Source organism: Eubalaena glacialis, chromosome 4 (genome assembly GCF_028564815.1).
Source record: "Eubalaena glacialis isolate mEubGla1 chromosome 4, mEubGla1.1.hap2.+ XY, whole genome shotgun sequence".
Classification (NCBI taxonomy): Eukaryota; Metazoa; Chordata; class Mammalia; order Artiodactyla; family Balaenidae; genus Eubalaena; species Eubalaena glacialis.
The window spans coordinates 57,204,486-57,232,097 of NC_083719.1; the positions used below are offsets into that span (position 1 = coordinate 57,204,486).

The window sequence follows — 27,612 nt, forward strand, 5'->3', positions numbered from 1 at the left end:
AGAAAGCCCTCGCACAGAAACGAAGACCCAACACAGCCAAAAATAAAATAAATATTAAAAAAAAAAAAATTCCCCCCTTGATCAAATTCTCAGCCTGAGAGATGTGACCAAAATGTAAGGCATTAGCGCCACTCTCAGCCACCACTCTATAGTTCTTGCAGCTTTCACTGACCCTGTTTTTTGCTGAATCTTGTGTGGTATTCACAGGTTGCATTTCAGGCTCACATTTTTTGTCGGTCACTCCCTTTATTTCTTTTTCCATGTTCCAGCTTTAGGGAGATCATTCACATGGAGATCATTTGCTTGGTAGTTAGCAGCTGTGAACATGCATTTAACGCTCTTAATAGAATACAATGCACCAGAGAGACTGTCATGATTATTATAGGCAAGATCATTCCCAATGTCTAGAGTGTACTTTGGAGCCATGGCCCCCAAGACCCAAACCAATCAAAATCAAGTAAGTCAAAGAAAGACCCCTTGATGGAGTCGCCTTTTAAAGCCAAACAGCTTGTTCAGTGATCTTGTGTAACTATCAACTTCCCCAGAAATGTGAATCCAGATGCAGCAGGTGGTGGTGGCACAGATTATCCTAAAGGATAATCAAGGGCTATCCTGTTATCAAGAACAACTTTGGGGACTTCCCTGGTGGTCCTGTGGGTAAGACTCTGTGCTCCCAATGCAGGGGGCCAGGGTTCGATCCCTGGTCAGAGAACTAGATCCCACATGTATGCTGCAACTAAGAAGTCTGCATGCCACAACTAAGACCCAGTGCAGCCAAAAATAAATAAATAAATAATAAATAAACAAATATTTTTTTTAAAAAAGAACAACTTTGGCCAGATTGTCTAAGGGTCTGTCTTGCACAGCTATTGCTTTTTTAGCAGACTGCAATATTTTCAAGAGTTAAGGAGAGTTCCCTGATTATAGCCTCAATTGTATTCACTCCTAACTAGGGAAGTAGAGCCCTGCCAAAAGAAGTAAATCCTGAATCATGAATGCCTCCTGGTAAGTCCTTTCAAACTTGATAATGTAAATTCAGGGAAGTTGACCAATGAGGTCTCAGTTTGTTTGTAGACAGTTAGGGGCACAGTTAGATAACCTAACTAAGAGGCGTTGCCTGGTTATGTGCCAGCCTTCTAGGTGTTCACAGGCTCAAGGAGAATGATAATCACCACAGAAAAAGATAAATCCTATGGGGGTACAAACCACTTCCGCTAAGATGGTACTGTTAATGGACTCATTTGCAGGGAGTGCTACATTTTTCTGTTCAACCCAAGGGTCAGTTAGGTTTTTTCCTAGCCTGAAATAAAAAGTTGTTCTAAATTCCAGAGGTCACCCCCCCCCCCACCGCCCCTTAGCAATGGCCTGGGAGATATGGGTGATGTCATTATCTTTCCAGGCCAATGCCATTGTAAAGGAAAGGAGAGAAGGTTTCATGTTTAGTTAAAATGTGAAATCTTGATCTGGCATCTTGAGTGGAAGCAGTCTAGATCAATGTCAGGTACTTCTTTTCTTAGTCAATTTGATTTGAAGGTCTCCAGCATTTATACAGGAGCAGATGGCAGGAGGAGCCTTTTTCAGCTTTGAGATGTATATCCAAAGTTCAAATCCTTGATGTTTGGCTGCCATTTGGGTAGTGAAGAAGGCCTGGTATAGTCCCTTCTAGAGAAATTCGAGGGCAGTCTTTGCTCTTAGGGATGTCAAATTAGAAGGGTGGAAGAAAATTGAAAATGTTACTTTGGAGAGTTGTAGTCAGATATTTGAGGAAACTAGAAGAATTCAGTTTTTTTCAGATATCTTGTCAGGTTTCAGCTGGGAAAACAGTAAATATTTCTGGCAGGATTGAACAATCCCTTGGTTTTAGGAGGCATTCCCAAAGAAGGTGCAGAAGATACTACCTTCCCAAATCTTAGAGCTACTCCCAAAGATGGCCAAAAGAAAGAAAGACTTAGATAATGACAAAAAGGAAGGCGACAGTTGTCATTGGGAGAGAAAGGATCAATAACCACTGTGTCTGGTTTTGGAAAGGAGGGGATAACATGATATTTTATTTTCCTTTCTCAATTGAGACCACAGGCTGAGATCCAAGGAGAGCTGACTCTGGGAAGAATTCTCATCCTTAGCCCACTTTTGTCAGTTTTCCCAGGATTCCATCTGCAGGCTCCAGTATTAACCAGAATTTGGCAAGGTTTTCCATTAATTTTATTTTCAGTTTTCCCTTTGATGATTACGGAAATAACATAGCAATTTACCAGAAAAATCCCTCAGAGTCCCAGACAACTTTGGGAAGTTCTCAAATGAGGGCCCTCCTTTGAAAGTAGATATAGGGGTGTTGGTCAGGTCATTAACTTGAAATTAGAACACTCCCTAACACCATACACAAAAATAAACTCAAAATGGATTAAAGACCTAAATCTAAGGCCAGACACTATCAAACTCTTAGAGGAAAACATAGGCAGAACACTCTATGACATAAATCACAGCAAGATCCTTTTTGACCCAGCTCCTAGAGAAATGGAAATAAAAACAAAAATAAACAAATGGGACCTAATGAAACTTAAAAGCTTTTGCACAGCAAAGGAAACCATAAACAAGACCAAAAGACAGCCCTCAGAATGGGAGAAAATATTTGCAAATGAAGCAACTGACAAACTTGGCAGACTTTTTAGTGTGGTTGTGTAGCCTTTTCAGCATGGAAAAACAATTCAGACAGAGGATTACTAGATTGAGTACTCAAAGTAGTATAGAGGGGAGAGTAGGAGTTATGTCAGTCCTACAGTCTTTTGTTTTAGGTACCTCATATATCTTTAATATTTCACTAGTCTTTTACAGCAAATCTTTTAATGAAGCTGTTTTTGGAATTTTAAAGTCTTTTGGAGGCTTCTGCATACCAATTAAAATAGGTATCCCATTCTGTTTGTTTGATATGGGAACTCTTACTTTTTTTTTTAACATCTTTATTGGAGTATAATTGCTTTACAGTGTTGTGTTAGTTTCTGCTGTATAACAAAATGAATCAGCTATATGCATACGTATATCCCCATATCCACTCCCTCTTGCATCTCCCTCCCACCCTCCTTATCCCACCCCTCTAGGTGGTCTCAAAGCACAAAGCTGATCTCCCTGTGCCATGCAGCTGCTTCCTGCTAGCTATCTATTTTACATTTGGTAGTGTATATATGTCAGTGCTACTCTGTCACTTCATCCCAGCTTACCCTTCCCCCTCCCCATGTCCTCAAGTTCATTCTCTACATTTGTGTCTTTATTCCTGTCCTGCCCCTAGGTTTATCAGAACCATTTCTTTTTAGATTCCATATATATGTGGAACTCTTACTTTTAAGTGCACTTTTTAAATGATCTTATCTAATTGGAATATTCTTCACAGTGCCCATTGTAATTCTAGATTGTAATTCCCCTGAGAGTTAGCAGCAGTTTGGTAGGACCTCAGCCATAGACAGAGTTTAACCCGCATTTTTGTCCAGCCATATCTAGCTGCAAGTGGGGTGCAACCCACATCTCTGTCCAGCCATATTTTGGGACCCCCAACTTGATGGTTACCAAGTCAAATTTTTGGGAGACAAAATTCTAGGTTGTCTTTAGTAAGATTTTGCCAATTTTGTAGGTATTTATAGCTTTGGGACTACAGTTTTCAGACATAAAATAAGTAGGTATGCCAGAAGGTAGCACATTCAACTTGAAACCATGCCCCATAGGGTTAACAGAAGCTGGTGTCTTAACAGAAATCCCCAAGTGTGTCTTATAGAACAGCAGATAAGGGAACAGCTTGTTAAAACTCCTCTGCTTGTAACCTGCTTTTACTGATTAAGCTTGCTTGCTTGCTTACTTTTTTTTTTTCTTTCTTTAATTGCATACCCTCCAAGCTTCACATAGCTTAGATAATACATTACAAGACTTTTTAACCATTAGATAACACCTCTGACCTATGGGTCACTATAATAATGGGGGCTTAAGTTGTTTTCTAGGAATTTGGAGTCAGCTCCTGTCCAGTTCAAGCTGGCTAAAGTTGGTTGGGACCACTGATCCTAAAACTGGGTCTGCACAGGTATCTGATGAATGACCTTTTGATGTCAGAGGGCTGAAAAGTCCACCCTCAAATCAGGCTAAGCACGTCCATTTTTGAGTATGTGTCCCATGAAGAAGCATGTAACGCAGATACACCTGCCCAGAATGCTCGTTACCTCACATTTTCCCTACCTCCAATCCCCTTTCCCCACACCTAAGACCACCTTGCTTCTTTATCCCATCAATATCTCAAGCCCCTTGCCTTCAGGGAGGTGGATCTGAGACTTGTTCTCCTATCTTTTCTCTTGGCTGCCTTTTGAATAAACTCTTGCTCTGCTACAAACCTTGGCATCTCAGCATTCGGCTTGCTACAAGTCGGGCAAGTAAGCCTGGTTTGGTAACACATTCTGGGTATAGATGATGCCATTTCTTTTAACTAGGCCTTTGGGTTTTGTGGAGCCAAACTATACCTAAGAGAGATATACCTGTTGTTGGAAATTGTGGGGTGTTTCACAGTGTAACTTGTTGCACAGAAATTTCCTTGAGGCTGGTGGGAGACTTAGCATCAAAGCAACCTATTCCATAACCAACTTATCCTATCATGGAAGTCTTCTTGAGGTGGCAAGTACTGTAACAGTTTCTAAATATTCAACCCATACCCACCAATTTTTTAGGTTTTCTGGCTTCCAAGATCCCCATTAGCAGTAGCTTTTACTGGACCCAGTCCAGTTTTTAAATCAACAAAGTATGATCCCAGCTGGTAACCAACAACAATTCTCATGGATCTTTGGACTGGGGAAAAGGATTAAACTAGCAAAGGAGCCCCATACTGAGAGCCCCCAACCCCCCACAAGGGCTGTGAGCCTGCAAGTCGAGGCCACCACTGCCCAAAGCCCACGCAGGCTGAGGTCAAGCACAGAAACCCTTGGACTCCAAAACTCACATAATTTCCAAAATCCTTCTGTTACCTCAAAATTCTCAACAAAATGCACCATGACTCCATTTTGGGCCTGTTGTTTCTTTTTAATGGGGCTATAACATAACTGCTTGAGCCAGAGTTTAATGGGGACCAGGAGCATCCCCTGGAAGCCAGCATATGGATAGCAGGTATCATTAGAGAGGGCTCCTAAGAGGAAGATGACTTTGGAGGTGTGGGTCACCCAAAACTTGAAGGCCAAATTGTTTAGGGGCCCCTTCCCAACAGATGATCTCCTGCAAGAGCCAATCTTGAATATTATTATTTCAGTTTTATTTTATTTTTATTACAAAAGGTAGCTTATCCTTTAAGAAGTACACCCAAGCCCCCCCAAATTCTTCTGAAAATATTTAATGTGAGAAAATTAAATCAAGTAGAACTTTAATAATGACATTTTTATAAGATCTAGCACCAATTAAAAATACGAGTTATTAAGAGAAGAATGGAATTATTGAATAGCCAAAGTCCATCCATCCTGACATTCTGATAGGCTCAATCATTCATCCATTCTTGCACTGAACAGTTACTGAGTGACTATTAAGTGCTAGGTATTATAGACAGTGAGTGAGTGGAATACTGTTGTTATCTATGTACGTTTTCAATAATTTCAGAATGTGTTTGGATAAGCAAGGCCTAAGCGTCTGGGGCACAAATACTTTAAGGCATATGAATGAGGCTACTGGCTTAGGGCCTTATCTACACTCTGCATCCTTGGAAACCTCACTTGAGAGGTCAGAATGTGCCTAATACCATCCCCATTCTTCTACTACACAATTTTGTCTGAAGATTAGTCACCTTAATCACTACTATGAAGTCCCACAATTTAAATACCAGGCAATTACAGCATATGGTGTTTTGACCCTGACGAACCTTGTAAATACCCGAAATATACAGAAGATTTATCTTCATGGCAGGCCTGCATCTAATATTTATGGGACCAGAGGTAAGAGTATGAAATGGAAGTCAGTGTACCTTGTGCAACTATTTGAATACTGTGCAAAACTTTCAATGTTGGAACCACAAATTGGAACACTAAAACAAGGAAAATCTCTGCTAGACACTTCTTTCTTATGCAAAAAAAAATACTTTGTTACGCAAGAATTTATTGCACTCAAGCTGAGAGGAAGTCTTCATAAGTTAACTAATTTGTCTTCTCTCTTATCTAAGCACTTCTGCTGCTCAGATTCTGCCTGAACTCCAAAGCAGTCTATTTCTGATATGGACAGCTATAGCAGCCACAAATTTTCACTGCACTTGGGGTTCCACCTTTTGTTTTGAAGATATAGGCAAGAGATAAATGTTTCCTAGGAGCCTGAATAGTGTTGGTCATGGGAGAGGGTATGGATAGTTATGCGTCAAGTGTTCAGCATCTGTAGCACAGGCACTCATGAGTTTTTTAATAAATTAATGTGTGTATTTGTGATCTGTAAGGTCCTTTAAAGCATGGGGTGCAGGATAGGGGCCTCTCCTGCCCAGGTCTAACTGCAGTAGTGCTTAGTGATGCTGGGAATTTAATGCCAAGCTCATCGGCCGGGTGATCTAGATGGCTGTATCTTTCTTAGAATTTCTTCAGCATCAAGAAAGATAGTGCTGGGGCTTCCCTGGTGGCGCAGTGGTTAAGAATCAGCCTGCCAATGCAGGGGACACGGGTTCGAGCTCTGGTCGGGGAAGATCCCACATGCTGCTGAGCAACTAAGCCCGTGCGCCACAACTACTGAGCCTTCGCTCTAGAGCCCATGAGCCACAACTACTGAGCCCACGTGCCACAACTACTGAAGCCAGCGCGCCTAGAGCCCGTGCTCTGCAACAAGAGAAGCCACCACCAGAAGTCTGCGCACCACAAGGAAGAGTAGCCCCCGCTCACAACTAGAGAAAGCCCGTGCACAGCAACGAAGACCCAACGCAGCCAAAAATAAATTGAAAAAAAAAAACCAAAAGACAATGCTAGACTAATGGCTTAGACAATTGTAGCAAATTTCTAAGTTTGACTTTCCCAAAAACTAGTGTAAATGATAGCATTATGAAGACTTTTTAAAGAAAGGAAAAAGCAGACATATACCAAAAAGAGGGTAATACTGTGAACCACGTTTCCATTGCCTAGCTCCTAGAATGACCAGCTCATGGTCAATCTTGTTTCATTTTTACCCCTACCCATTCCTCCTCCCTCAATGACTCATTTTAAAGCAAATCCTAGACGTCGTATTATTACAGCCTATATATTCCTAAAAGATATTCTTAAAAAGATATAATCACAATACCATTATCCAATGATTCCTATTAAACACTTTACGGCTGCATCCATGTGAAAGGCACTGTCTGGTTTTTACTTTTGAGGATGGAAATAATCTGCCATGAAGAAACAGTGGTATAGTGTTCACCATGTTTGAAGTCACAAGACCCGAGGAGGTGTGATGTGCATGGACAGTTAAAGCTACACTAAATCTATTTGTCGGGCTTGGCTTCAAGAACTGCATATTTTGGACTTAATTGATCTGGTTTAATTTTTGCCCCTTAACCTCTGGAAAGTAAGGCGTGGGAAGGGGATTTAGTGTCTCTGTTATGCCGAGGCGTGTTTGAACTTGTTTCTTTTTCCAAAATGTACAAGTTGCTAGGAGAACCATGGATTTATATGAACAAGTCGTGCAAGAGACTTAAAAAAAAAAAAAGACAAAACTGGCTGAGTTAGGGAAATTCGTTGCTTTCGGGTCACGTTCCTGCTGTCGGCAGTCCCGGCTGGTTTGCTCCGGGCGTGCTAGAGGTCAGCGGCCTCGGCCGAGGACTTGGTGCCTGGGTCTCGCGCAGCTCCCGGGGCTCTCAGGCGACAGGGCGTTTCCTCCTTTTCCGGCCTCGGAAAGTTTTGTTTTGGTTCTTAATTCCCTATCAAGAAAAGGCACCCTGTTGACCATTTCTCAGCGTCTTCTCCTGTTGGCTAGAGGCCAAGTTTCCCCCATTCCAGCTTGCACCGACTTGGGAACCTTCGAGATACTCGAAAGCTCAGGAAGCGAGTCTTGCGAGAAGGAAGAGAGAGGGCAGCCTGGCTGTGGGTTCCACTGTTCCTGGCCGGCCCCTCTCTTCGCTCCGTCCCTGAGCCAGTACCCATCGCACCGCGAAGGGTGCGAACAGTCTCCCGGGTGACTGCTCCGGTACCGGGTTCTCCACCGTTCCCAAGAAAATACTCTTTCTCAGACGTGCCCGCGCTGGGGCGGGAGGGAGCGGACTAAGACCCGGCAATGAGGCCCGGGGCGCATGCGCAACCCAGCCTAGGCGTTTGAGTGTCCTCTCCGCAGCGGCGGCCGCTAGGTGGCGCATGCGTCCTAGAGGGTGCGGGCCGGCCTCCGGGAAGAAGGCGGCGGCGGCGGCGGTGGTAGCGGCGGTAGCCGCGGCGGCGAAAGGCGGGGGCGCCGTGGGGGCCGGGCCAGTGTTTACGGAGCGGCGGGAGGGCGCGGACGCGAAACCCAGCGCGGCGGCGGCACGATGGTCATGGCGCATTTCGTTGAGAATTTTTGGGTAAGAGAAGGATGTTGGACATTGTGCGGGTTTCGGAGTCCGAGGGTTTCTGCGCCTGACCTCGGCCTGCGTGCGCTTCGGGCGGCGGCGGCGGCTCCGCGGGCAGGGCCGGCGTCCTCCGACCGCCGCCTGCTGCGTCCCGCCTGGATGAAACCCGTCGGGCGATTTGCTGGCTTGCCGCCCTTGCGGGGGGCGGGGGCTGTCAGCGCGGCCCCTCAGCCCGCGGTGGGGACGCCGAGGGGCCGCCTGCCGCCCGCGCTGGGACAAAGCGCCGGATGGGGCGGGAGACGGCACCCGGCCCGGCCGGAGACTCCGGGCGCCCGGCGCGCTCCGCGGCTCGGACGCGGACGACGGGCCCGCGGCGCGGCCGCCCCCAGCTGCGCGCTGCCGGCGAGTGCGGGCTGGAGCCGGGCGGAGGGGCTCCCCTCATTCCCGCCCCGCAGGCCCCCATCTTAGCCCTTTGGCCCCCCACCATTTCCCCACGAATTCCCGTGCGGGCTTGGGCTGGATCAGCACTTCCTCTCGGCCTCGCAGCTCGGCTCGTTGGTCTGCGCCCAGGACTTTGCCTCTGGGCCTGTTCACAAAGCGTATAAAAGTTGAATTTAATGGAACTGGATTCCTTGGGCTTAAATGCGCCGATACGTCTCCCTGTTCCCCGTGCTCCTTCCCCTTCCTCATTCTTTCCACACCCTCCTTTTAACTCAGTATTAGCGTTAGGTGGTTCTCTGAGAATGAGTTCCCAGTCTCCCTGTGGAGTGTTTTTCTGCAGTTATTGTTTGCTGTAATGGGAAGCACAGTTCAGCCATGTACAGGAAAGTAATATGTGTACTCAGGTATCTCAGGAATCCCATTTTATGGCTTGACAGTTGCGAGTGCAATTCCATTTTAGTTAAGACGTAGAAATATTTAAAGTGGTACTCTTTCAGTGAATAAGGTATGTCTTAAGTTCTTAATTTCTGAGTGTTTCAAGCATGGTCTTGCTTAGTAATGAAACCAGTTCATAATTATTTGTCTTGAATGTTCCTTGTTTTCCACAGTCGACATAAATACTAGACGTTAGGGTGTTTTTTTTTTTTTTTCTTTTTTAAACAGATTTATTGAGGTACAATTCACCTGCCGAATAATACACCCATTTAAGTTAACAATTCAAGGATTTTTCGTATGTTCATAGAATTGTGCAAATGTCACCACGCTTTTAGAACAATTTCATCATCTCAGGAAGAATACCAGTGTTCATTAGCAGTCACTCTACATTTCCTTTTTGCCTCAATCTTAGGCAACTAATCTATAGATTTCTGCCTATGTAGATTTGTCTGTTCTGGACATAATCATATAGATGGGTTCATACATGTGGTCCTTTGTGACTGGCTTCTTTCACTTAGCATGTTTCCAAGGTTCATCCAGGGTGTAGCATGCAGTACTTAATTCCATTTTATGGCCAAATAGTGTTCCATTGCATTGTGTGTGTGTGTGTATGTGTGTGTGTCTCTGTATCTGTCTATCTATCTCACATTGTATTTATCCATACATCAGTGGTAGACATTTGGTTGGTTGTGCTTTTTGGCTATTATGAATAATGCTATGAACATTTCTGTACAAGTTTTTATGTGGATATATGTCTTAATTTCTTCTGGGAATGGAATTGCTGGGTCATATGGTAACTCTCTGTTGAACGTTTTGAGGAACGGCCAAACATTTTCCAAAGTGGTTGCACCATATTACAATCCCACAGGCAATGTCTGAGGTTTCCAGTTTTTCCACGTGCTGGACAACACTTGTTATCTTTTTTATTGTAGCGGTTGGCTGTGAAGTAATATTTCATTGTGGTTTTGATTTACAATACATGATTTTGTAAGTATTTTCTCCCATTCTGTGGGTTGTCTTTTTCACTCTTTTGATGGTGTTCTTTGAAGCACAGAAGTTTTTAATTTTGATGAAGTCCAGTTTGTCTAATTTTTCTGTTACCACGTATGCTTTTGTTGTCATATCTAAGAAGCCTTTCCTAACCCAGGATCACAAAGGTTTACTTCTATGTTATTTCTATGGATTTTATATGTAGTTTTAGTTCTTACATTTAGGCTTATGATCCATTTGAAGTTAATTTTTGTGTACGGTGTTGGAAGAGGTACAGCTTCATTTTTTGCATGTGGGTCTAGTTGTCCCAGCACTATTTTTTGAAAAGGCTGTTCTTTTTCCATTGGATAGTCTTGGCACTCTTTTCAAAAATCAGTTGATGATAGATGTATGAGTTTATTTCTGGATTTTCATTGGTATCCCATCATCTATCCTTATGCTAATACCACACTGTTTTGATTACTGTAGCTTTGTAGTAAGTTTGGAATGGGGAAGTGCAAGTGCGCCAACTTTGTTCTTCTTTTTCAAGATTATTTTGGCTCTCCTGGGTCCCTTGATTTTCTATATGAATTTTAGATTTAGCCTATTGATTTTAGACTTCAGGTTTTACAATGGCAATTTGTAAAACTTCTATAAGGATTACTTAAAATTTGGTGTTGTTAGAATGTTTTTTTTTTTTTTTAATTAATTAATTTATGGCTGCATTGGGTCTTAGTTGCTGCACACGGGCTTTCTCTAGTTGCAGTGAGTGGGGGCTACTCTTTGTTGCAGTGTGCAGGCTCTAGGCTTCAGTAGTTGTGGCACGTGGGCTCCGTAGTTGTGGCTCGCAGGCTCTAGAGTGCAGGCTCAGTAGTTGTGGCACACGGGCTTAGTTGCTCCACAGCATGTGAGATCTTCCAGGACCAGGGCTTGAACCCATGTTGCCTGCATTGGCAGGTGGATTCTTAACCACTGCACCACCAGGGAAGTCCTGTTTTGTATTTTTGGATGCATGAATGTGTTTTTGAAGTTTGCTAACTTAATTCAAAATTGCACATTAACATTTTAAGGTTATCTTTTGTTTTGTGTTCATTGAGTTTTGAATATAGCCTTTTTTGATGTTTTGGCTGTTTTATGAATAATGCTTTATGAACATATTTTGCAGGTTTTTGTGTGCCCCTTGTTTTCCCTCTTAGTAGAGGCATGGAAATAAATTTGGTTATCTGAAATCTAGAGAGAATCCCAAGTCTAGTTTGTGTTTTAGTGTTTGCCTTCACTTCCAATATTGAGTACAAATAGTTAAAATATACTGCATTTTATTTTACTTCCTGGTTGGGGGTGAAAGCTCTAAATTGGATCTTAAAAAGCTCCAAAGGAGGGCTAAATGAATTAGGAAACTCTGGGAACTAACTAACTTCTCAGAATTTGTTAGATGTCTATTTAAAACAACTTAAAATTTTACCTATTTCTGAATCATTTATAAAAAATTTCTTCAAATAGAGAATTTGTAATATTAATTTCACTTTTCTCCCCTAATGTTTAAAGTGGCACTGTCAAAACAGAATAAAACTTGTCAAAGTGAGTTAATGGGAACTTTTAAAGTTTTAGGTTTCTAACCAAACAAGCTGTTAATTGTTTTTTTCCCTACATATAAAAAGATAGATCTTTTTGTTGTGGCATTTTGTTAGAGGAAAATTTGAATCATTCAAACTCTCTTCAAGTTCTTTTGAAAGCAGCACATGCTGCCTGTTTCTTTATAGTTTTTCTTAAAGTAAAACTATATGCTACATTACAAATTCCTTTACCTAATACTATACTTTGAAGAAAAAAAATATCCCAAACTTCCTACACAGCAGGTGTTTTGTTGCTGATAAGTCAGTTTTTGCCACAAAGTATAGTGTCAAAAAGATAATCAAGTTGAAAATGTTTTTCTTTCTATTAAAATTGGACAGCAAAAATAATGTTGATAACAGAAATCCACACTGTTACCTTTAATATATAAAAACAGTTAGTCCTTCAAAAGATTATTTAACTTCAAAAAGGTATTGACAAATATTGCACTGAAGAAGTTTCTCCATCTGCTGCTTCTTTCTCAAAGAGTCAAGTACTAGTTTACAATACTCTTGATTATATATGTCAGCCTTACAGTATAGTGATTAAAATGGCTTTATATATTTTTATATAAGTCCAAATTATTTAATTCAAGAGTTAAAAAGTTTTTTTTAAGGAATGGATTTCATAGCGATAATTACTTAAGGGGAAAAAACAAGTGAGCACAGCATACCTGATTTAAATACCTTATAAACTTCATTTTACATATTAATCCCAATCTATATAAGATATAAAGTATTCCCCCAAAGACACCAAGTATTCTTTAGCATACATCACATTGTAATGAAGTGACATTTTTAGTTAGGTGACTTTTTCCAAAGATCTCCATTCAGCACATCAAGAATGAATGAATAACAATTATCTTAGGTATTTTTGTTCTGAAGTTTTTCCTTATTTCTTTTTTCTTTTTAAATTTCTTTTTCTGATTAACCAGTACAGAAGCCTCATATCATTTATCTATTGATTTCACTGGTATTGTCATGCTTTACTTTTAAATAAATTCAGAGCACTAGGTTATACAGTTCTCTCTTGGTATCCTTGGGAGATTGGTTCCAGGACCAATACCAAAATCTACATGATGCCCAAGTCTCTTATATAAGAGGCATAATACTGTATATCCAAAATTTGATCTGTCATTACATGGATAAACTGGGAGGATTAAAATGTTTTTAAAAATCTGGAGTTGCTATTAATAGGACTTTGGAATGCAAAACATTATTATATTTTTGCTTGGTTATTTAGTCGAAATTTAGTATCCTACATGAGAGACTAACAGCCCCCCCCCCACACACATATTCTTTGGGGTTATTTATCCATATAAAAATTTTAAAATACACATCTTTAGAAAATTAGTTGAGGCGACCATAGAAACCCAGAATATAGACTTTTTATTACTTGAAATTTCCAAATATTGTAGTTTGGGGTACCTGCTTAGGATCTGATCCCATCAGATGATATACTAAAATTTTTAAAGTGTGTAGGTTTGTATGTTTACATATATATAGTAATTAACCAATTTGCAAAATTTACATGGTTTAGTATTTAAAAGGTACAAAAGGGAATGTAGTATAAAATCTCCCTTTTATCCACCCACCAAGATCTCTCAAAAGGTAATCACTGTTACCAATTTCTTATGTAGCTTTCCAGAAATAACCTCTGTATATACAAGCAAATAACATACATGTTAAAATGTGTTATTGTATAACTGTTAGCCAGTTAGCCATGCCCAAACTATTTTCAACTGCAACAAGCTATGAAAATTCAAACTACAGATTCATCTAACTTGGTTCAAATAGACTTGACAGATAGATATTATAAAACTATAGTATTTTATTTAATTTATTTTTATTATTTTAAAATTTTATTTTTGGCTGTGTTGGGTCTTTGTTGCTGTGCGCGGGCTTTCTCTAGTTGCGGCGAGCGGGGGCTACTCTTCGTTGCGGTGCACAGGCTTCTCATTGTGGTGGCTTCTCTTGTTGCAGAGCACGGGCTCTAGGCGCGTGGGCTCGTGGGCCCAGTAGTTGTGGCACTCGGGCTCAGTAGTTGTGGCTCGCGGGCTCTAGAGCGCAGGCTCAGTAGTTGTGGCGCACGGGCTTAGTTGCTCAGTAGCATATGGGATCTTCCCAGACCAGGGCTCGAACCTGTGTCCCCTGCATTGACAGGTGGATTCTTAACCACTGCGCCATCAGGGAAGCCCCAAATTATAGTATTTTAGATGGAACTAAATATTATTGTCAGGCCGTTAGGTTTTTTTTGGGGGGGAGTGGGCGGTGGAAGGGTGTTTTTGTTTGTTTGTTTGTTTTTGCCATAATCATTGAAATTGAGAAATTGATGCTGATTTAGTGTGCATAAGTTTAATTTAGGGGAAGGATTTTAGAGGATTGATATGGAGTGATAAAAATTTGCTGTCTGGGTTCTTTTCCAGCCCTACAGACTAAATCCTGAAGGTTCTAATCCTTTCAGAACTACTTAAATTATTTTGGCAAAGGCATGGGAGAAGAGTATGCTTTGTGTCATCCTGCACTTTTGATTACCATAAGCCCTTTGGAAATACATATTTTATACACACACACACATATTTTGGAAGTAACTTTTTGAGTCGTGGGATATCCTGAGATTATCCATCCTGATTTTATAATTCTCAAACAATTAACAGAAGCACCCTAAGAAGTCTGTATACAAATATAATGGCATGGAGACATACGGAAAAAGGAATAAAGGCTTGGCTTTCAATTTATCTAGTGTGGAAGAATGAAAAGATATTTGAATTGGAAGAATTTTAGTAGGAATCTGGTTCAGAGAGATAAGCAAAAATTGGTCAGATGTTAGGGAAAACAAAAGCAAAACAGTAATGGAGACCTGTAATTACAGTTGACCCTTGAACAATGTGAGGGTTAGGAGTGCTGACCCCTGTGCAGTTGAAGATCAGAGTATAACTTATAGTTATTATAGTTGGCCCTTCCTATCCATGGTTCCCCCATAACCGCGATTCCACATCCACGGATTCAAGTAGTACTGTAGTATTTACTGTTGAAAAAAATCCACGTGTAAGTGGACCTGCGCAGTTCAAACCTATGTTGCTCAAGGGTCAGCTGTCTATCTGTTGGTAAAGAAACTAGAGAATGTTGCTGGAATGGCCAGAGGCAGAGAGGATTAAATTGGGAAGTGATTAGTGAACTGTTGAGGTACACAATTCCCTCATTTCCATCATGCACATGCTCCTTAGTGGAATTGCAGGAGTAAAATTATGGAAGATATGACAAGCATGTTTGCTTGACTTTAGGGAAAAGATAGGAAGGTACAATGTAAGTAAAGCAAATTGGTGGTGCTGGGGCCTTAAATAAGAAGTGTTAGTTTTTAGTTGGTTGAAATAACAGCCAGTGAAGATGTTTTTCTTTTTTATTTATAACTTTTTATGTGATAGTTAAAACACATAAGAAAATAAAAATTACCTAAAGCCTTTCACTCTGTCCTCTAAGATTTTCTTTGGAAATGTAAAATTCAAAACAGGTTCTACTATATAGTTCTGTATCTTGGTAATTTCAAATGATATTAACATCAAAGCATTTTTCTCATGTGATTAAGTATTCTTTGAAAATATTTTCAGTATAGGTTTCATGGAATGGATAAGATGTAATTTTTTTTTTATAGCATTCTCCTTTTGGACATTTAGGTTACTTACAGTTTTGTTTTTTCCATTTATGAATTATGAGGACTGGAGATCTAAGTATTAACGTGAACAGAATGTCAGATTAAGAAGGTAGCCTTGTGTGTCTTTCCAAGCATAGATTGAAAAGTTTTTGAGAAAGCTGAAATTGTTGTTTTATTTTATTTTTCATTTTGAAAGTAGTGAAAACTACATTTATTTACAGAATATTACAGAAAATTTGCAAGATAAAAGAATAAAACATTAGCTCAAAACTATTTGCTTCTGCTATTTTTGTTGTGTCTATATGGTATCTTTTTAGATGGCTTGAAGGGTTTAACTAATTGGAAGAGCTGAGTTGTAATTTAAAAGATTAGGGAGGAGTATTTGAGGGGTGAGAAAATGATTTTTTTAAGTAATAAGATTTGTTTCCTTCACTCAGTGGACAGATGTGTTTGAGTAACTTTTGTTCTGACTGCTGAGCAATGTTCATTCTACGTTTTAATCACTGTTTTCTGCTTTAGCAATATCTTGACAAGAGCTCTGAAGAATAGTTTTAGTGATCTTGTGTGAAAATTTTAATACATAAATAGAACATTGATTAGAAGAGATTATAACTTGTGGTTGAATGTCCTGTTTGCCTATAGAAAAACTGTGTGCATGTATTTTATTCTTTTCTTCCTAGCAGTTTTCAAGGCAGAAACAGACCTGGAGGGCTGTCATTGCATATTTGTTGAATTCCTATCAAAAATGTCTAGAAGATTCTTCACTAGAGGGGCCATTCTTCAAAGCAAAAAAATATCTCCAGAATTAGTTAAATGTTTCGTCATGTTTTTCAGAGAAGGCAGGATAAAGTGAGATTACATCAGGCACACATTAATGGTATATTTTACAGTGACTTGTCCAAGGTTACCTAATAAATGTCAGTAAGAGCTAGAGTAAAAGGAAAATGTAGAGAGGTAGGAAATGATGATATTTATTTATTTATTTTTGAGGCAGCTTAGAGTTGAGAGGAAGCTTAGGCATGTTATTGCTGTTCACATGATAGTACCTCCTGACCATTCTTTTCTCCTTCCAAAAAAATTTTTTTTTGATTAAAAAGGAAACGAGGTAAAAGCAACGTTTTAATGAATAGCCTGGTTATACAGTGTACACACTTAATCTTTTGCCTATTTTTCTAGTTCTCGGACTTATCAAAAGTGAAGAATATCCATGTTTTTAATTTTAGTGTTGGATTTACTGTTGCCCTTAAAAGTTCTTTGAAGGAGAAGTTTCAAAGCCTTAATTAAAATCTATGGGATTTATAGTTTTGTGCTTTTACACTATTACTTTCCGTGGCTCTCTAAAACCCGGATATGTTAACAGTTCCATTTTCATTAAAATAGGAATTTCATAGCATTGTTAATAGAGGAGTGCATTTTTTTCAAGTGGAAATATTTTGTATTTTGATTGTATTTTATGTCTATTAAAATTTTTTTAACGTATAAAGTTATAAGATCAACCAGAAACAGATGTTTTGAGTTACCAAAATAGATTTGATGACTTAAACTTTTTAACTTGAAATTTCAAGGATATCTCACTTGTAGACTCGATATTAGACCAGAAGAAAATCGGTACATTAGTGACTTGGTGACCTTACTTATAACTTAGTTATCTTTTCAGTTAAATTTCACTTTAATTGATAATTTAGATGCAAAACAATATGCATAACATGATCTCATTTTCATATTAAGCAGTAACATATTTCTATATGTATGCAAAAAGGAATCTGGACTGGTACACATCAAACTGTTAATTGCAGTCATCTTACTTCAATTAGAGTATTTAGGGGACACAATAGGTACTAAGTTTGTGTTCTCTTAAAGGACCTGTGTGATTCTGGATTTCCATCTTTAAAGGATAATAAAACTTTTTTTTTTCCACTTCATATTAGGAATTATTAAAAAGATTTTTACACCTGTTTATATTGGATTATAACAAGATTTTATTTAGCTTAAGTCACATTCGGGAAACTTTCTATGGAAATGCTACCTCTTCGCAAAGTGCATTGCGATTGGCAGAGACAAGATCCTATCTTGGTGTAAACCTGCATTGTAATTGTCCTCCTTGGGTCAGCAATGGTGTTAGTAGCTGTTTTTGTCAGTTAATACTGAAAATTTCCCTGCTAGAATTTATTGATTAAAAAAGATAAAATATTATTTATTTAACTTTTTTGACAACTTTATTGACATATATTTTGTGAACCATACAGTTCATCATTTAAAGTGTATAGTTTAGTGGTTTTGGTAATGTTCACAGATACGTGCAAACCATCGTCATAGTCAGTTTTAAATTACCTCAAAAATTTTCATTACCTCAAAAAGAAATCCCATACCTTTTATCACCCCATGTCTCACCTTCACCCCATTCTCAAGCAATACACTAATCTACTTTCTGTTTCTATAGATTTCTCTATTCTGGACTTGAATAGGAGGGGAATCATATAGTATGTGGTCTTTTGTGACTGGCTTCTTTCTCTTAGCATAATGTTTTCAAGGTTCGTCAATATTATAGCATGTATCAATATTTCATTTCTTTTCTATAAATTTATTCATTTTATTTTATTTTTGGCTGCTTTGGGTCTTCGTTGCTGCGCGTGGGCTTTCTCTAGTTGCAGTGAGTGGGGGCTACTCTTCGTTGTGGTGCGCTGGCTTCTCATTGCGGTGGTTTCTCTTGTTGCGGAGCACGGGCTCTAGGCGCGTGGGCTTCAGTAGTTGCAGCATGTGGGCTCAGTAGTTGTGGCACGCGGGCTCTAGAGCACAGGCTCAGTAGTTGTGGCGCACGGGCTTAGTTGCTCCGCGGCATGTGAGATCTTCCTGGACCAGGCTCGAACCCGAATATTTCATTTATTTTATGGCTGAATAAATTCCAGTGCATGGGTATATCACATTGCTATATTTGTTAGTTGATGGACATTTAGGTTGTTTTCACCTTTATTATGAATAATGCTGCTATAAACATTAGTGTACTGATTTTTTTGTGGACATACGTAATTTCTTACATGTTGATTAAGCTAATGAATAAGCTAGCTGAAAATAAGCTCATCACTGATGAGTAAACACCTGCTCTTAAAAATCTAGCTATTCAGGTTTGGATTTCTTTTTGGTGTTCTAAAATTGATTGCAGTGATGGTGGCACAAGTCTGTAAATATACTAACATTTTTTGCATTGTACACTTTAAATGGCCAAATTGTATGGTGTGTGAATTATATCTCAATAAAATTGTTATTAAAAAGAATAAAAATTTGATCAGAAGAAGAAAAAATATTGGCCGTTGATAATCAAGATTTTATATCAACAATTGTAGTGTACTTGGGAGAAAATTGCATTTTACAACTGCTTGTCAGTATAGCTTTTAGCTCTGTTACTCCTGTATTAAAGACTTGACTTGTTTATTATTATTTTTTATTAGAAAGTTAACCTATGCTCATGATTCCATTTTCCAGAAATAATTTGCTGTTAATAGTTTGCTGTATATGCCTTCAGATTCTGTTTGTATGAATATATGCAACCTGTTATTTTTTCAATGGAAATGAAATTTTATGTATACTGTTTCATACCATGGTTTAAAACAAAATTTATTGAAGCGCATTTTACATATCATAAAATCTACCCAATTTAACTTTACTGAGTGGTGCAGCCATCATTAATTTTAGAACATAATCATCCTCCCAATAATTAGATCCCTCATGCCCATTGACAGTTAATGCTCTTTTCTACCCTCAGCTCTAGGTGGCCACTAATCCACTTTCTTTCTCTATAGATTTGCCTATTCTGAACATTTCGTATAAATGGAATCATACAATATATGGTCTCTTGTGTCTGGCTTCTTTCAGTTAGTAAAGTTTTTATGAGGTTAATCCATAAAGTCATGTGTCAATGTTTGTTCCTATTTATTGCTGATTTGTATTCCATTGTGTGGGTCTACCTCATTTTGTCTCTCCATTCATCAGTTTGGGACATTTAGGTTGTTCCCAACATTAGATTATTTTTGGCTTTTATGAATAATTGCAACTTGCTTTTTTTCTCACTGACATTATGTATATCTGGGCAGATTTAAGAAATTAATACTTTAAAATGTACTGCAATTTTTTTTTACTGCAATTAAAAAACACTATATGTATTTCATTGTAGGATATACTGTCATTTGTTTAACCAGTAATGTTAATGGATGTTTTTGAGTTCTGTTTTTTCACAATTATAAACAGTACTGCAGTGAATATTTTTCCACATTTATCTTTGTATGTGTGTTTTTGTGGTATAGATTTCTAAAAGTGGAATTGCTGGATTAAAGGGCGTGCACATTTACAGTTTTAGTAAAATATTGAAGACCAGAAAACATCTTTAGTTGTAATTCTTTTTGATAATAAAACTCTGTCGTCAACTTACTTGTACATTTGTATATTTTAGTTAGCCAAGAAAAAGCAAGTTCTACTTGCTTGAGTTAACAGAATATGTTAAGAAAAAAAATTTTTGTGTCGAAAATGATAAACTTGTGGTTACCAAAGGGGAAAGGTGTGTGTGTGGGGGGATAAATTAGGAGTTTGGGATTAACATACACACATTACTATATATAAAATAGATAATCAACAGGACCTACTGTGTAGCACAGGGAACTATACTCAATATTCTGTAATAATCTATATGGGAAAAGAATCTAAAAAAGAATGGGAGTATGTATATGTATAACTGAACCATTTTTCTGTACACCTGAAACTAACAGAACATTGTAAATCAACTATACTCCAATATAAAATAAAAATTAAATTTAAAAAAAGAAAATGATAGGAACATATCCACTTCAAGGTCTAGGGTGATAAAATGGATATGTAATTCAGAAATATTTCCTGTTATTTTACTTGTCTTTGAATTAGACTAAAAACATTGATGGCTATTAAAAAATGAATAGAACCTACATGGGGGTACTTTTAGTTAAAAAAAACTGGGTAATCTCAAATGGTGATAGAAATATGAGTTACGATTGCCAGTTTCAAGAGTGGTCTTCCCCATTTCCCCAGAATTTCCAGTTTTTTTCCAGGTGAAGACACTGAAGCCAAATAGGTCTAGACCTGAGCTCCAATACTCTTGTTTCCTACTGTATTTTTTCACATATGTATAGATATGTGTATATTTAATACACTGTCATCTCTTATCAGAAGCTGTAAAGTAAGGTTTTGACAAGGTTACAGTAGGCCTGGGTTCTTGGTTGGTACTTGACTTTGAAGTTTTTTCTTTTTAAAGATACATGTATATTTGTGTGAGAGTGTGTGTGTGTGTGTGTGTGTGTATGTGGAGAGAGAGAGAGCCATTTGAAGTATTACAATTTTTGTTTAGTTTATGCCAGAGAAAAAGTTAATGATCAATAAATGTTTGTGTTAATAGATTTATGAAATTAAGAAAACAGTGCCTAGAATCAGGCTTACTACATTTTTTAGAACTCAAATGAATACCCAAATAGGAAGAAATGACACATGGATTTGTAATCATGCAGCGTGTTTATGTTTAGTCGTTAGTGCCTCTTGAAGCAGACCTTTTCAGCTTCACATCCTCCTTGGTATTTTTCCTTCTCTTTCCAAGTGAAAACCTGAGGGATGGAATAGCTAGTACTGTTTCCAAACGTATATTATATTACTGTTACTGTAATAATATTGTTATATTGAATGGTAAAGAAATTAATAAATCTCATTTCCTCTATTGGTAATTTTAAGTAATATGCTATTTGCATATCTGAACTTCCCAAATAAAGAGCTTACTTTTTGAGAACTTCTTAATAAGAACCTAGATTGCTGAATGTAATTTAACCTTTTTTTTTGGCCGTGGTTGCGCGGCTTGCGGGATCTTAGTTCCCCAACCAGGGATCCATCCTGGGCCCCTTGCAGTGGAAACGTGGAGTCCTAACCACTGGACCGCCAGGGAATTCTGCCCCCCCCACCCCTTTTTTTTTTTAACCTTTTCTTGATTGATTAATGTTTACAATACTGTAACAGTGAAACAAAATGCTCAGGACCTTATTGCCCCAGTTACTAGATGATCTCCAAGTTTTCTTTAAAAAAGAGAGATGGTAAATATTATTTCTTCTAATAGTCTGTGTGCTTGTTTGAATAGCCCTTCAGTACCAGCTCATTTCTAATTTGAATATGCATGATGAATATGCATAACACACATTGGGAACCCAGGTAACCTGACTTGTTAGAATTATGTGCAAATGAAAACTGGTAGTTGTCAGGGGAGAACTTTGGGGACTGAGAGCTCCAGACTTTGGATTTTATTAGATTTCAGATTTGTTTTTTTCAGGGTTCATGACTATGTTATGGGAGTTGGTGGATAGTTTAATTATTTGTAGTTTCTGTATTATATTCAAGTAATGGAATGGATCCCTTGGAGGATTCAGGCCCTTGATTATTTTGTCTATAAATTTACTAATCTGCATGATGATGTTATTTTTGCTTGCTATAGACTAGTGTTAATGGTTATTTCAGAGAATATTATTTTGACTGGAATAAATTTGCATGAAAAACCCAGAGAAAGTAAAGAACTAAAGTTAGATCACAGATTTTTTCTTTATTTTAAACATGAAAAATTGTAGAAGCCAAATGGATGTGTTTAGATTTATAGGAGACTATAGTTTTATTTTATATTCTTGATAAATGGAAATGGATGTTGAAAATGCTAGGGATATTATTTGTATTATCTTATTACAAATATGATGTTTTAATTCATTGTATGTATAACAGATTAATTACTTGCTATATTAGCTGGCAGGTTTATTAGGGATCACTTCAACTTAGCGGGAAGTTCCTATAATATGTTTCCTGTTTTTGGTGGACTGTGGAAAATTAAGTTTCAGTTTGCATAACACTTGCTTACGGCATTGCTTTCTATTTCCAACAAATATACTCAGTTCTTCATTATTGTCACTGAAGAAAAATAAAAACTGCTAACTGCAAAAAGAGTTGTTGAGCTTAGTTTATAGTCTTTCATTTCACCTATAAAATTGATATTTCTGATGTTTTCTTTGTTATGACTTGCTAATTTAGCTTTATATTGGATTAAATGGCATTAGGATTTTCTAGGGTTGTGTAGTAGTCTAGTTCTGTTAATATCCCATTAGTTGAGGACTAGCCAATAGACTGTTACTGCTCTTTTATTAAAATTTTATCTTTTCTCACATCTCAAGTTGTTTAAGTTTATTGAAAGACTTAGATTAGTGATTATAAAGTGTTTTGTGGTATTTAGTGCTTATATGATTAGTAAATTCTGTCTTGACTCAGAAGTCAAGATTCAGTTATTTTAAAGTACAGACTCTGAGTTAAATAATCAGGAATCCCTCAATGCAGGTTAAAGGAATTGACATGGGATTTGGTAATGTATTTTAAAAGGTCCCTGTTTATCTTTTCTAAATTATGCTGCATTTATTTATTAAAATTTCAGATGAATTTCATTAATATATCCTTATGAGTGATTATAGAGTGTGTATGTGTGTGCTGTGTATGTATGTGTATATAATATATTGTAAACTGTATCAAAGCATATAGTGTTCCTTTGTTACAGTTTAAAGTTATACAGTTAGAGCAACAATGGTTAAATTAAGGAAAAACAGCTCATTTGAGCATTAGAATTGTATGTTAGTTATTCTTAAGTCATTTTGATCTCTTTGTTAAACTAAAGATCTTTTTAAATTTTAGGGGGAAAAAAATAGTGGCTTTGATGTCCTTTACCATAATATGAAATATGGACAGATATCGACAAAAGAACTAGCAGATTTTGTAAGAGAAAGGTATGTATTTTTAAATAAGTCATTTAACAATTCATTATCAAGATAAATTTCAGAATATAAATAATTGAGAAAATTTTAGTTGGATTTAGATAAAAGTAATGTTACACTTTTAAAAAGTACACTATAGTTATACTTTAAAGTAGTGGTTCTCTGTCATCTACACACTGAGGGCTAAATAGTGGCTGTCAGTGGCATTGATAAACTCCTGATTTGCAAATCACTGCTTGAAAATATTATCTATATATTTTTCATTGAATATGCTAGCAAGGTGATACAGTAGAAAAACTGAGGAATTTTGTAGGATAAGATATTACCATTTCTCTAAACAAATATGTCACTAAACAAACAGTAAAATAATTTGAAAAGACTGTTTTCTGAACTTGTAGTTTAATTATGTATTATTATAACTTTTATTTTTAAAAAGTCCTAAGTATATGTTTTTAAATTGTGCAAATTTAGAAACATAATTTTTTTATTACTCTTAGAATATAATAGTCAATTAACAACTATTAAAATCAGTATAATTTTTTTTGAATTTTATTTATTTTTTTATACAGCAGGTTCTTATTAGTTATCTATTTTATATATATTAGTGTATATATGTCAATCCTAATCTCCCAATTCATCCCACCACCACCACCCCGCTTTCCCCCCTTGGTGTCCATATGTTTGTTCTCTACATCTGTGTCTCTATTTCTGCCTTGCAAAGCAGTTCATCTGTACAGTTTTTTCTAGATTCCACATATATGCGTTAATATATGATAAAATCAGTATAATTTGATTTGATTAAGGCTATTTTGTGGCTGGACCCACTTGGTAATTTTTATGTCAACACATTTAAAATCTTTACCTTGCTAATATAAGGATACTTTGCCTTTAGATACAATACTTCATTCATTTATTCTTTCAATATATATCCCATGTCTGCTGTGTGCCAGGCACTTGTCTGGATTTTGGGGATAAAGAGGCAGCTTCTGCTTCATGGAGTTTGTCAACTGGTAGGAATTGGGGAACAAACTATTCCATGTTAGACAAATCCTCTTTGGCTTCCATCTTTCTACTGGAGTTAAAAGGGGGACCATAAGGCTCTAAGTGCTGTGGATAAAGCTGTCCCTCACTGGCTCACTTTTCATCAGTGGAAAGAGTAAAAGGAGAGACTCTAGAACTCTGCATCTCCTGGCACATCCCCTAGCCTCCTTCTCCCCCAGTACTTACATCACTACTATAACTATCTACCTTGAGACCAACAGAGCAGTGGTAATTATGCTTTTTAGCCCTATTTATGTCAGTTAAGAAGTCCAGGACTCCTGGGTCATCCCTTCTTTGCTCAGAATCTGACCCCTTGATGATTCTGTGGGCAGTGAGACAACACCTCCTTTCACTCCCCCTTCCCTACTTTATTTTTCTTCATAGCACTTAACAACCACCAGATATAAGTGATATTTTACTTATTTATTTGTCTGTCTGTTTCTCCCCACTAGACTATAAGCCCCACAAGGTCAGGGATTTTTTTTTTTTGTCTTTTTTGCTTATTGTTCATTCTCCTGCACTTAGGATAGAGCTCGGCCCTTAGTAGGTCCTCAGTAAAGATTTTTTGATAGAATGAATTTCTTACATCACTGTCCTGATCCAAGCTATCATTATTGTTGCCTGGACTGCAGCAGTAGCACCTAACTGGCCTATCTGCATTCATTCTTGTTCTCCTGCAACTTATTCTCTGTACTGTAATTGGAGTGTTTTTTTTTTTTCCAAACTACAGATCAGTTTGTTACTCCTCCTTGTTTAAACCATTTCAGAGGCTTCCTATTGCTCTTAAGACAGAACTGTGTGGTCTGACCCCAAATTGCCTTTCAAGCTTTAGCTCACACTAGACTCCTCTTTATTCAGACTCTTTTTTCCTCTCCAGAGACATTGGCTATTTTATTGACAGGCTTTTTTTCAGTCCAGATTTTGTACATGCTTAGTCCTTGTTTGTACATGCTGACCTTAAGGGGTCAGCAGTGTGCTCACTTCTCCAGGGTTGCCTTTCCTAATCTCTCTGACTAGGTCAAAATCACTTATTGTAATCTCTCTCAACATCATATATCTCTTTGTAGTATTTATAAAATGTTGTAATTACTCATTTTTGTTATTTGTTATTGTTTCTGTTCCTTATAGGGGAACAGTATACAATATTCTGTTGTATCCAGTGCCTAGCACAGAGCCTGGCACAATTGGATACTCATATTTCTTGAAGGAGTGAATGATAAAGAAAGGAAGAAAAGATAGACATAAACATATGCTATGCACTAAGGACTTTGCATACATTATCTCATTTAACTGTCAAAACTCTAAGTCCTATTTTATAGATAAGAAAATTGGGACCCAGAAAGGTTAAATAACTTCTTAATTTAGTCATTCAGACTTTCTTTCTCTCATATCCTCATCCTCTCCTCCCCACTTCATGCTTCCTTCATTTCTCCTCCCTTTCTCCTTTGCTCCTTTCTTTCTTCCCTCCCTACAGCTTTATTGAGGTATAATTGACACACAATATGCTCACATATTTAAAGTGTACAATTTCATACATTTTGACATATGCATGCACTCATGACCATCACCACAATCAAGATAGTGAACATGTTCGTCTCTCCTTTGTAATTCCTCCCTTCTGTCCCCCCCCATCCGTAAGCAACTACTCATCTGCTTTCGACACTTAGGTTAGTTTGCATTTTCTAGAATTTTATATAAATGGAATCATATAGGATATACTTGGTTGTCCAGTGCTTTCACTCAGTATAATTATTTTGAGATTGGTCCATGTTGTTGCATGTGTCAGTAATTCATTCTTTTTTGTTATTGAGTAGTATTCCATTTATGGATATATTGTAATTTATTTATCTGTTGAAGGAAGTTAGTTGTACCTATTTTTTGAACTTTGTAATGAGTGTATCAGTTTAATCATAGAGTAGATATTTTTTCTGACTCCTGTTACTCAGCACTTTGTGAGATTTGTGCTGAATTTAGTATAATTTATTTACAATGCTGTTTAATATTAAATTATGTAAATTTACTGAATGTATTTATCTACTACTGTTGACAGACATTTGGGATGTTACCAGTTTTTTACTGTTACAAGTAATACTGCTTTGAATATTCTTGCACACGTGTCTCAGTATACACATATTTATATTAGTGATTTACCCTGGAGTAGAATTGCCAGGTCCTAGAGCATGTGTATGTTTAACTCTAGTAGTTAATGCCAAAGAATTTTCCAAGGTGGTTGTACCAATTTACACCAACAGCAGCCTTGTTGGAGAGTTCCAGTTGCTGCATGTCCTCAGCAACACTTGGTTTTGTCTGTCCTTTAATTTGAGCCATTCTGATAAGTAGTACTCTCTCATTGTGGTTTTAATTTGTGTTTCCCTGATGAATAATGAGATTGAACATCCTTTCATATGTTTATTGGCCATTTGCATCTTTTCTTTCATGAAGTATCTCTTCATCTTTTGCCTATTTGTCTGGTTTTTTTCTTCCTTTTAAAAAATAAATTGAAGGAATTCTTTATATATTCTAGATAAAAGCAGTTTGTCAGTTATGTGTTGCAAATTTATGTAAATGTGTTTGAGTTTTATATGTCGTCCAGCAGCCTGGCGATTCTTGTTTATTCTGGTAATTTTATTTATCTGTACATTCTTTTGGATTTTCTGTGTGTGCAATCATCTTGTGAAAATGACAGTTTATCTCTCCCTTTTTAATACCTTTTTATACCTTTTATTTCTTTTTCTTATGGCCCTGGCAAATACCTCCAGTATAATGCTGAATAGAAATGGTGATGATAGGCATCCTTATCTTGTTCCCAGTCTCACATTTCACTCTTAAATATTTATTCTAGTTTTTTTCCCTGCTATTTATCAGATTATGGAAATTCTACATACTATTTTGGTAAGGCTTTTGTTTTCCTTTCTAAAAAAACCATGAATGGATGTTTTCTTTCTTTTGTTTTCTTTTGTTAGTCTGAATTACGTTGAATTTTGAATGTTAAACTAACTTCCCTTTCCTGGTATAAACCAAACTTTGTGGAGATGTATTATCATTTTTATACATTAGTAGAACAGTTTGCTACTATTTTATTTCTTATGTTTGCATCTGTATTTATCAGTGAGATTGGCCTGAAAATTTCCTTTCTCTAAATATCCTTCTTATGTTTTAGTAATCAAGGTT

The 27,612-nt window shown here is 37.5% G+C and overlaps 1 protein-coding gene across 1 annotated transcript in view; it reads left to right on the top strand.

Moving 5' to 3' along the window:
• FCHO2 (FCH and mu domain containing endocytic adaptor 2) overlaps positions 1-27,612 on the top strand; it is a 151,072-nt gene that overhangs the window by 12,431 nt on the left and 111,029 nt on the right. The window contains 5 exon segments of the mRNA XM_061188950.1: positions 7,727-7,853; positions 7,933-8,142; positions 8,377-8,412; positions 8,414-8,506; positions 23,321-23,412. Coding sequence (XP_061044933.1) covers positions 7,727-7,853; positions 7,933-8,142; positions 8,377-8,412; positions 8,414-8,506; positions 23,321-23,412 — 558 coding nt within the window.